At 54.2% G+C, this 11,724-nt stretch overlaps 1 protein-coding gene across 3 annotated transcripts in view; it reads right to left on the bottom strand.

Annotated features, from left to right (window-relative positions):
• Positions 1-3,146: 3,146 nt before the first annotated feature.
• The window catches only part of TRIM62 (tripartite motif containing 62), a 30,418-nt gene continuing 21,840 nt past the window's right edge, over positions 3,147-11,724 (bottom strand). For 2 of the 3 annotated variants that reach the window (XM_046659997.1, XM_046659998.1), the window contains one exon: positions 3,147-5,468. In XM_046659997.1, the coding sequence (XP_046515953.1) occupies positions 4,918-5,468 (551 nt within the window). In that variant the 3' untranslated portion in view covers positions 3,147-4,917. Of the gene's footprint in view, positions 5,469-10,900; positions 10,944-11,724 lie in introns of all 3 variants that reach the window. The other variant, XM_046659999.1, reaches the window with a different exon arrangement.

The raw sequence follows: 11,724 nt of genomic DNA, 5'->3' as shown, positions 1-11,724 counted from the left end.
CCAGGCTCACAGTTTTGGGGAGCTCGCCAGAATCTGGGCTTTGTGCCTCTGGCTCCAGCTTCTTGAAAGGCCCTCCCTTGTCATGACATCAGAATGGGAAGCCTCTGAGCCTCTGTTGCAAAGTGTCGACTCTTCCCTCCTTCATCTAATTCCTACAGTGAGTGGGGGGACATTTTGTAATAGTCAGAAATATGATAGAATTCTCAAAATTTTGACAGAAGGTAGAAGACAATTCTATTCTCTATCCAGGGTGAAAAACCCCCACATAATTTCATCCAGATAAAAAGGAAAAACAAGGACTTGCAACTATGATATACAACCATGCACTGCGGCTTTGGAGAGGAAAAAAAGAAGAGGATTGGCAACAGATGTTAGCTCAGGGCGAATCTTTCCCTGCAAAAAAAATAATAAAAAAAAAAGGACAATGAGCACGTTTCAGAATAAAAGTCTTTCTCCTCCTTCTCCTGCTATTTTTTTGGAGGCTGTGCCTCCTAACTGCATCTTTCTTTCTTTTTCTCTCTCTCTGTTTCTTCTCAGCTTCCCATCACCCCTTCTTCCCTTATGTGGTTCAGGATTCCCAAGGAGACTGGATAGAATCATGGGTGTCCCAGAGTGGGGAGAAATAACCATGCCCTGTAGGCATTGACAATTCAGCACCTTGGCCAGCACTCCATCCCTTCTCCCAACCGGACCCCTCTCCTAGACCCCTGAATGTGACATGGCTCATTGCAACTGACCTCCTGGTGGAGCTTCTGGGGATGGTTAACAGAGCTGGGACCCAGGCAGGAGGGGAGGAAGCTGGGAATGCTGCCCAGGTGTGAGCAGTCAGCCTCCAGGGATGACCTCTCTGGTGGGAGAGAAGGCCTGCCCCCACAACCCCTGAGCTGAGCTCTCTGCTGCCAAGAAACATTACGTCTGTTGTTTTCTGTTCTTGCTGCCACCCCAGAGAGAAAAGTCCAGAGCTAATGGCCTTATCAGGTGCTGAGCAGGTCCCTGGGGCCAACATTAGACTTATAGAATCCTAGACCGTCAGAGCCAGGGCCTTGGCAATCAGTTAACTAGATCCCTAGCCCCACCTCAATAAAGATGGGGAAACTGAGCCCCAGGCAGAGAGATGGACCCGCTCAGGGTCTCATAGTGCCTTCTTCCACCCCTGGCCCTGGGAGACACACGAGGCTTGGCTCGCAGTGGAGGCTTGACTCACCATTGCACGGTTCCACAACGGTGTGGAGCCTGAGTTAAGCTCCCACTTTGAATCCCAGGAGGATCGACATTCTGGTGGCTGCTGCCTGTCACTGAAGCAGCCCTCACAGTCGAGAAGCATTTCTAGGGGGGTCCAGTGAAGAGTTCGGCTTTAGCTTTGGGTTGGCCTGGGTCTGACTTCCAGCTCTCCTGAGTACTGCCTGCGGGTCCCCTGGGAAGTAATGTTCCTCCACTCAGACACTGAGATAATGATACCAACCTCATGGGCTTGTCTCAATGTTCGATAAGGTACAAAAAAGTACCAGCCCTTTGCCTGCTGACCGCACACAGGGGTCTGAATGGTGTTACTGCTGTTCTAGCAATTCTCTCACGCCTGGGGTAAGATCTTTGCTGATCCCTCCTTCCTTCCCAAGGCTCGGCTGCCTTTGTCTCCTCTCTTCACTTACCCGTGTTAAATGTGGGGTTCCTGTGGGCATCAGCCTGACAACCCCAGATTCTTCCATTCAGGAATTCTCTGGACACTTCATGCCTCTTGGAGGTGGCCTGATGTCCCAGAGCCCTCTGTTGGGTATGCAACTTAGGCCCCCATGGTTACTCCCAGACACTTGGAAACTGGGAGTGAAGTCCAGGAAGTGGCCAGCGTTTCTCAAACCTGGAGGCTGAGTGGGGAAGGGGCAGGAAGCACCATGGAGGGGGTGCTTCTCCCCCAGAGGACAGAGGCACTGAGAAAAGAGGGAGGGCCGTGGCTTTGGGGCAGCCACAGGGATCCGACAGCACAGGGAAGGGTGGGGGGGGGGGGGGGTGGGGACACTCAGGTTTCAGAATCACCCCCTAACTTCTCTGTAAACTGAGGGGCTGTCCATCAGCCAATCAGAGACCTTTTCCTCTGCCCCTGCCAACAGCCCCTCCCAATCCTTGTTCATGTGCCTCTTCTTAGAACCCCAACAAGTCAACGACTGGAGTGGTTCCTTCTCTCCTCTCCCCACTTCCAGGGATAGACGAAGATCCACCTGGTGCCTCAGAGAGCGTCCAGTCTACCCTCCCTTACTCTGCAGGTGAGGAGATGGAGGAAAAGTCCCTCAGGGCATGAAATGGGTCAGCACCGTGAGACTACGCCCAGCCCTCCTGTTTCCCAGGCTGCTGTGCTGCTCAGCTGCAGGGCGCCCCAGTGGTCCTTCCCCTTGCAGTGTGCACAGCCTGTGCGTCCACATGCAGGGCCCTGCCTGACTCCTGGCCAGGCTGCTTCTCCATCAGTCAGAGGTGGGATGGACCTCCTTCTACACAGCAGACCTGACCTTCCTGGCCTAGGTGGTGCAGGCTCCACACAAGGCAAAGGAAGAAGATGGAATTCTTAGCCTCAGAGCTGGCCCAGAGGTTCAGAAAACTCATATAGTGCCAGTGTCCAGCAGGCAGCTGGAATAAGAGGCGGGGCCTCCTCAAGTGCACTCCACTTTGCAGCTTACCAATATATTATGTGAGATTGGTGCTATTATCCCCATTGTCCATGTGGGAAAACGGAGGCCCAGAGAGTTTAAGTAATTTCTCCAAAGTCACACAGTGAGAGTGCCTGGATTCAGGCCCACGTCTGCGGGATTTCAGAGAGCAGGCCCTTCCACTGTCTCATGAGCTCCCCTCTGCTCCCAAGGCTAGCATCACCCCCTCCTCCAGGCAGAGACATTCTTCCCTGGCTAGTAAGTTGTGATGTGACTGCTGGCTTTAGAACTCAGTTCTAACCCAAGCTCTAGCACTTACCAGGGTGGGACATGGGACTGTAGGCAAGTCATGTCCTCTCTCTGAACCTCACTTTTCCACCTCTGTAAAATGGGCATATTACTATACGCCCAGTAGGGCTGCTTTGTGGATTAGCCATGCTAATGCATGTACACTGCCTGGGACGGAAGAGGGGGGCCTTTTTCTTCATTGAAATGAATGGAACTGACCACTGACATCCTGTAACTTTAATTTAATACAAATTCATCATAACTCACAAAATGGGCAACATTTAAAATAAAAATACTGCTGGGGGTGGCCCAGATTCTGGGAGATGAAGAGGCAGGGGGAGACTGAGGATTCCTCCTGCCCAAAGGAGGCCCCCGTGAGCAGCTGCTGTGAGGTGGGAGTCCCCCAAGACGAGCTGGTCTGGCTCCTTTGGGGTAGTTGTGGTCAGAGACCTGACCCACGTTCAGAATCTAGGCCCCAGGTCTAGAAAGAAGAGCCAGGCCAGAGAACATTTCAGCTCAGTCCTGCAGGCCCACCCCTCGGGCTCCCAGCCCTGGGTGGGGACACAGCCACAGAGCGGGACCCCTGGAGGCTCTGCTGCTTCAGAGCCAAGGCCTGGAGGTGGCCTCCTGGGCCAAAGCCATAGATGGGCTTGTTCAACATCCATTCTGACTTCCTTCTAGTGGGCCTTTTGTGTGGCTGAGGCTGGACAGAAGAAAACTACATTTCCCAGACTCCCCTGCAGCCGAGGTTCTGGATCTAAGTTTCTCCAAACAGAATCCCTCATAGAGATTTGGATTGGGAACTGAATTGAGTGGGAGAGAGGTAGGCCTCAGGACACCCATTGGCTGGCATAGGCAGTAGCACAGGGAGCCCAGTTCTGCAGTCAGCAGCTTCCGGATGCCGTGGCTTCCTGAGGTGGGAGCAGAGTTCCTGGTGGCTAGGAGTTTTTGTTCCTGGAAATTCAGCAAAGAGTCTGCTCCTCCTGCCCTTCCAGTGAATTTGCGAAGCCATCAGGGACCTGGTAATAAATCCTGTCTAATTAAACTAGCTAAAGCCGCTCTTTTCTGCAACAGGATCTTAACTGAGAAAGATGCCAAGATTGCTGAGACGTCTCAGCCAACAGCCCGTCCCAGGGCTCAGGTCCTGACTAAAACAATTGCTCTCTGCCCCCTCCTGCACCCTAGCCTGGTCACAGGGGCCTGGCTGGACCCTTATCCAAGCTGCTAGGGACCTCCATCATCCAGCGATGTTTGTCCTACAGTGGCAGGCTACTAGGCTACTAGGCTACTAGGCTCTGCATCAGCCTCAGAGTGTGCCTTTGTCCTGCCTTTAGACTTGTGGGCAGGAAAGTGGTGGCAGTGACTGTAACATGTGGGCTCAACTACTGGGTGCCTTCCAGAGGCCACAGCATCATCTCTCTCTCCCCGCAGGTAAGTGGGGAAAGCAGGAACCATAAAGCTCTTGGTCCAGAGGTGGAAGGAGAGGGTGGTCCTCAGGCAACCCGAGGACCAGCTACAGCCTGTGTCCACTGTGGGCTGGGGTCAAGGGCAAAATGGCCCATCCCTAGCTTGCTCAGGGGCAAGTCTTAGGCCTGGGAGCATAAGAGGGTTCTGTGTATATTTCAGGCTGCCAACTGCTGGCGACACTGACACATCCTGAGGTCAGGGCAAGTGGGAGGGCAGGAGGGAGAGGTGGGGAGGCAGTCCCCTGCCCCTGAGAGGATGGGGATGAGGGTTGGGCAGGGGCTGTCCTGAGGATGTCACATCCTCAGACCAAAGCTACACCCCCTCAAGGTCACAGCTACAGAACATCAATGCTGGGAGAGAGTCTGGGAATCGGGCACGACCTCCATTTTACAGACGAGGCTGAAGGGTAAACATCTGGCCTGAGATCTCAGGGTGGCCAAGCTGGGCCGGAGTCCAGGCCTCCCGTCTCTTGGCGGGGCTCTTGCTGGCGGCCATGGCCCAGGGCCTGCAGTCTCCCTCTACTGCACTAGATTCGCACAGTGTTGATCCGCAACGGCTGCACGTTCTTGCCGTTGGCGTGGCTCTGCCCGGGGCTGAAGTAGGAGCAGAGCTTGCCGGGGAACTTCTCCCGGAAGGTGTAGAGCCAGGACATGTCGTCAGCATTGTAGAAGATAAGCAGCCCTTGGTCGTAGTCCAGGAAGACGCCCACCTTGTCAAGCTTGTCGCGGACGTTGAGCCGCGTCCAGGGCTCGGTGCAGGCGCTGTACTGGTTGCCATCGTGCATGACGATGCAGTAGAAGCCGCGGCTGGGCTGGATCTGGATGCTGCCCTTACGGCTTGCGGCCTCGTGTGCCAGCCCAATCACCCACTGGGTCTTCTCCGCCACCACCACCTCCCAGTAGTGCACGCCGCCACTGAAGGCCTCGGAGCCCAGCACCGACACCTCCACGTCGAATCGCTTCGGCGAGTCCTGCAGCGGCTGTGGGTGCAAGTTGCCGTAGGCCACGATGGTACAGTCGTCGGACAGGATCAGGCGCTGGTGGGCGGTGCCCGGGTCCAGGGTCAGGGCAGCTGGCACTGTGGGGGGTGGAGGAGGGAGAGAAGATGAGTGGAGAGAAGACAATGGATCTCCTGAGGGCTGGGTTCTGGTCGGTCCCCAGGAGGCTGTGTGATGCTGAATACAAGCCTGCTCTTTCTGGGCCTCAGCTCCCTTCTCTGTAAAATGAAAGGGTGATGGCTAAGGTCCTTCCTGATTTACACTGGGTTGCAGGGGAGCAGGAGGCACAGCTGTTCACTGCTGATGCCCAGGGCAAGGCACTCTGTGGGCACTCCACAAAACTTTGTTGAATAAACCAGAATGAGGTCCAGAATTAGAGAATTTCAGAGTTGGGAGAGAGCCTAAAGATTATCCAGGTGCTGGACAATCACCCTAGGGGGCGATCTGGAAATCTGTGGGGGTATTTGGTTGTCTCAGTAGATAGGATGCTAAACGCCCTGAACAAAATGCAAAGGGCAGTCCCATGCCCCCCATCCCCAAAGATTTTCAAATGTTGCACCAGACATTCATGTGGATGAAAAGCCTTTTTTATAATGATCTGAAACTATAGCTTAACTCCATTTTATGTATAAACATGCCATGATGTTTGCACAGGGTTTTTTTTTTTTTTTTTTTTTTGGTGAGGAAGATTAGCCCTGAGCTAACATCTGTGCCAATCTTCCTCTATTTTATATGTGGGACACCTCCACAGCATGGTTTGATGAGCAGTGTGTAGGTCTGCACCCGGGATCAAACCTGCAAACCCCAGGCCGCTGAAGCCGAGCATGTGAACTTAACCACTAAGCCAGTGGGCTGGCCCGATTTTTGTAGTTCTAATATATACTGGATATTTTGGAACACAACGACCACGGAAACTGAGGGATGACTGAATTTGTTTTGTTTGGAACTTCACTGAGAATTATTCACTGTTTCGGAAACTACATCTCCAATAACAATGCCACTGACTGATCTAACCTCACGGTTTCAGACCGCTTTTGAGGCAGAATGGGGTTTACCTGCGGCGTGAGGACCTGGCTGTTCTTTGCATTTTCCAGTGTGGTTGTGAGTGAGCATCTACATACTGACATACACAACATTTTGTTATAAATAATTTCCTTCATATTATAGTCAGAGTATGTATACATATGTACATATACACACACATACACTTGAAATTGTGAAAAGTTTGCATTATGTTTGAGACAGCACAAATTATCTGTTATGAAAAGTAGACGATGGGTCTGAAAAAGTTGGAAACCACTGATTCTAGGCCATCTCTCCCATTTGACAGATGGGGAAACTGAGACTCAGAGAGGCAACATAACTAGTCTTAGGTCACCCAGCAAACATTAGTAGAGCCAGGACTGAACAAGGCCATGTGCAATCCAGCTCAGCCCTCTCTTCCAGCACCCCCCCTCACTCTCCAGCCCCCACCCCACGCAGGCCCAAACCTTCGCTCCAACTGTTCCCCCCACCACCTCCTCTCCGCTTGCTGTATCCCCCCCACGAGGCTCAACTCAGGGCTCACCCTCTGGAGAGCCTTCCTGGTTGCCCAGAGGGTGGGCTCTCTCTTTCCTCCGAGACTACTCAGCTTTGTCTGTGCCCTCTCCCCCATATGTCTGTGCCCACATTCTTACCAGGGGGGCAAAGACTGTGTACTATCCAACTAGGCTCTCCCTGTGTGCCCAGCGCAGGGCCTGGCACGGGGAAGGTGCCCACAGTTCTCACTGAATTAAACCGAGCCAGCTTGTTGCTCCTTGGGCGAGCAGCACAGGCTGGCCCACCTGTCTCTGGTGTGGCCGCACTGGCTCAGCAGGTCTGGCCGTCAAAGTCTCATGAACTCTTGTCAAGGCCTCTGTTTACTTTTCCTCCCTAAGGACGCTGATGCCCAGACAGAAGACAGGGGAACCTGGAATTGGCCCTCCCGAGCCTGGACGACCACTCCCAGGCCAGAGCAAGACAGAGGGGAAGAAAGGTGGGAAGAAGAAATCCTGTCACTAGTTCCTCAGAGCGAAGAAAGGACTCTGGTGCTTTTCTTATCTGGTGGCGCAGGGACACGATTACACTTGGCTGGAGCATTGTCCCCTGCTTCCATCTCCTCTGTTGGCTGCATACATGCACAGAAATAAAATCAGTGATGGTGACTGTCCCCAACAGACAGCAACAGCCAGTTCCTGAACTGTGCTTCTGTTCATACATCCGCGAACAAAGCTGAACGTTGACACGCCAAGCTCCTTCCATGAGCTCTGTCAGAAGCAAATTGATTTTGCATTTTACACTCTTCTTTCCTGTTCTCAGAACTCAGAGGGCTGTATGGAAACAATTAGCCCTGTGAATAGAGGGGTCAATGGAAACACAATTCTCTACCCAGGGACACTGGAGAGGGGGAGCCATGACAGGGAAGACACTGAATCAGGGGGTGACCGTTTCACCCTGTCATCTGACTCGTCACAGTGCAGCCTGTCAGAACCAGAAGGCTCCTGCCATGTGGAATGTGGGAATGCCCACAGTGGGGTCAGGAGGTAAGAGGCGGCATGGGTGTAGGAAGTGTGTGTGCGTGCGTGTGTGTGTGTGTCTAGAGGGGGAGCTAGGGAGAGAATAAGAAACTAATCAGACACAGATGGGGCCCCTCCTACCGGCCGTGGAATGTGGGTCATACTCAGGCGTCTATAGCAGAGGGGCAGGGCAGGCACGATGCCAAGGTGCGGGCACAACACTTCTGAGTGCCATGCGGGAACCTGGGCCTTATATCTGAGGTACCCAGGAGCATCTGAGGAGACCAGCCACAGGCGGGAACTGCGGCTCAGGGCAGAAGGACCGGGAGGAGACGAGCACGAGGGCAGGAGGGCTCAGCCCCACACTCTTAAGCCTGTAGGGCAACGTGGGCCACTCCGGGTGCCACTGATGAGTGGGGATGGCGTGCTAGGAGGCAGCCAAGTGGGCTCTCAGTGGTTCTGAGACTGGCCGGCAGAGATGCGCCTGGAGGACCACACTGACTGCCAGCTCTGGGTGTGGACCCTTAGCTCTTGAAGCCCAGGCGACCGGATAAGGGCAGGGCCTGCCACTCATTGGGTGGGTTTAGGGGTGGGGCCTGCCGCTCATTGGTCAGTGCTGATCATGGAGGCGGGGCCAGGGGCGGGGCCTGATCCACGGGGGCGCAGGGCCCAACCTCCGGGGGGCGGGGCCTACTTTCCTGTTAGGCAGAGGGCGTGGCCTGACTCAGGAGGCTTTTACACACCAGAGGGTGGGCTGGGGTCCACCTCCAGGACTTCCCACCTCGTCAGAAACAGAGGTCCTGTCTTCCAGACTCCCTCTTGCTGACCCCGAGGCTAGGGCATCAGTAGTAACAGCTGTCAGACCAGAGAGAGACCCAGACCCGGGCATGGCAACACTTTTTCTGTCTTGGAAGTCAGCGCTTGTGTAGGGACTGGCAATCCCTCCACCCATCTTTTATCCTCAGGAGAGGTGACCAGCACAGTGAAACAGATCCAGTCCCCTGGGGGTCACTATTTCACAGGTCCGAGATCTTTTCTAGGTCCCAAGACACTGTTTTATAAAAACAAAAAGCAGGCACTGGGGCAGCCTGTCTGGTCTCCAGGTGTGTTCTCCATCCACTTAAGGCTCTCTGGGATCTCGAGGTCAAACAGCCCTCAGGAAGGAGCATGGACTGCGGAGGCCCCGGAAATATCTCTGGGCTGTCATCAACCACAGCACCCCAGCAGCAGAGAAACTTGCCCTGGGCACAGCCCAGTGCCATCACTTGGCAAAAAGTGGCTGGTGCCTCTTTGTTCTCAAAGACAGTCACAGGACAGGAAATACGTGAGCTCTTCCTTCTGGCCAGGCCTTTAAAAAACCTGTCCCCTCGGGCCTCCCACCTACTCAGGCCCTCAGCTGCACAGCGCTGGCATTCGAAAAACACGTTCGCACCTTCCAGCTCATGGGAACACCCTAGTCGCCCCAGGAGCACAAATTATTATACCCAGTTTTCAGAAGAGGAAACTGAGGCTCCAAGGAGATTTCTTTGAGATAAGTAGCTTGCTCAAGTTGTCACTTGGGGTGGAAGCAGAGTTGGAACTTGAACTAAGATCTTTCCACACCACATTCTTTCCTTTATGTGGCCCCAGAAAGCCCGTTCAGCAAGACTGAGGACCCATCTGATGACTCATGATACTAACAAACAGGTATCGAGTACTTAACTAAGTTGCAGGATTATTATCCCAAATAAATAATCTTATTTAATTCTCACGCCTGCCCATCTGTTTTATGGATGCGGAAACAAGCTCAGAGAGGGCAGCGATTTGCTCTGGGTCACAAAGCTAGGTAGTAAACATGCTGGAACCCAAAATGATTAGATTCAGATAAGCAGGGGGAGAGGAGAGAGTAGGCCAGGAGAGGGAGGTGGCAGGAGCAAAGGCAGCAGTGTCTGGGGCCCTCAGGACAATGGTCACCTGATCTGGCTGGAAGTCTGTGCCCAGGAGCTGGGGCCGTCAAGCCAGGCCACTGGAGGTGGGTTTCCAGTGTCAGCTGAGGGGTGGGGCAGGGGCATAAGGGTGGTGGAGAGTGGAGGTCCCAGAGCAGGGGAGTGACAGGAGCTAACTGGGATTCTCAGGTGACCCATTAGGAAGCCTGAGCTGGAGGGGGCACAGGCAGGAAGCTGCTAGAATCCGTGGGCTAGGTCCCTGGGGGGCACCTGCCCCTCCAATCTGGACAGAAGGGCCTTGGCCCTGGCAGAGGAGCCAGAGTGACTTCCCAGGCCCTACAGACAAAGAAACGGGCCTCGCTAAGTAGGTCACTGTTCTCGGAGCTCCTCCTGGGCCTCTGTCCTTGGCAGGACGTTCAGGGCGCAAGTCCTGCTCCCTCAGCCCCTCTCCCATGGGCAGCTCTCGTGGGCCAATGGTTCTCAGCCAGGGGGATGTGCCTCCCAGGGGACACTGGGCAATGCCTGGAGACATCTGTGGTTGTCACAACCTGGGGGAGTTGGCATCTACTTGGGGAGAGACTACGAATGCTGCTAAACATCCCCACACACAGGACAGCCCCCTACAGTGAGGAATTATCCAGCCCCAAGCATCAACAGTGCTGAGGTTGAGAAACCCAGCTCTGGGGCGACCAGCAGGTTCCCACGTGCGTTTGCTCTCCTGTGAGGGAGGCGAGAGGAGGACACTGGCATCCCTAGTTTACAGAGTTGGAAACTGAGGCTCAGAGGAGGAAGTGACTTGTCCAAGAATGTGCGGCAAGTTCCTGCATTCAAAAAGTATTTAGTGAGCACCTACTTTATGGCACTATTTAGTTGCAGAACTGAGACTAGGACTCATTCATTTCTGTATTCATTCATCAACCAACTTACTGTGCTGGCTGCTGGGGATATCTAGTGATGAATCAGACCCAGCCCCTGACCCCTCAGAGCTTATGGTCTAATGAGAGAGAGAGCCACACAGACATTGACAAAACAGTGAGACCAGGAAAGGCCTACCTGGAGCAATCCAGGAAGGCTCCCCAGAGGAGGTGTTTATAAACTAAGATGCAAAGAAGAGTAGAAGTTAGTCATCAAAGATTGAGGTTTGTGTAGAGGGTTCTAGACAAAGGGAACAGCATGCATAAAAGTGTGGAGGAGGGAGAACATGGCTCATTTAAGACCTGAAGATGGTTCAGTGTGGCTGGGTGTGATGTGGAGGGGAGGATGAGAGAATGGCAGGCCCAGATCTCGGAGGGCCTTGACTGTCAGGCTGACGTGCCTGGATTGCCTCTTTGAGCTGTGACAGGGATGCAGCAGGTGGCAGCGGAGACAGAGCTCCTGAGACCATGGGCCTGAGGGGCTTCCCCGGGTCAGCAGCTGGGGAGGGAACAGGACCCTTGGATGTGCTTCTTGCCTCCTTCATTCATTTGGACATGCCTGCTTCACCCACGTGTGGCCCTCACCCTGCTGGGTCCCAGTGTGGTGGTCCCTCCAAGGCTGGGAGCACACAGAGACCCCCCCCCCCCCAGGAGGGCAGCCCGGAGCCCACCCGATCTGCTGGAAAATGTGCCCTTCCCCCAGCCACTGGCCCCTTTGTCAAGGAGGGCACAAATCCAGACTGAAGATACTAGGGGGCGTCCTTTCACTTCCGTGAAATTGGTGATGATGTGTCAAATGAGACCTTCGGTCGCCTTCGGGGGAGCCCCCTATCCGCCCTTTTGTCCAGCATTCATACTCAGTGCTTGTCCTCAGCCCCTGTCCATCCCCACCCGGAAGGCCCCGTGTGAACATCCTGGGATCCTCACGCCTCTGCCCTCCGTACCCCTAGGCAGTTTCTAACA

The sequence above is a fragment of the Equus quagga genome, chromosome 5 (genome assembly GCF_021613505.1).
Source record: "Equus quagga isolate Etosha38 chromosome 5, UCLA_HA_Equagga_1.0, whole genome shotgun sequence".
Classification (NCBI taxonomy): domain Eukaryota; kingdom Metazoa; phylum Chordata; class Mammalia; order Perissodactyla; family Equidae; genus Equus; species Equus quagga.
The sequence above is the reverse complement of the archived record's forward strand: the minus strand, read 5'-3'. Positions and strand labels throughout refer to the sequence as shown.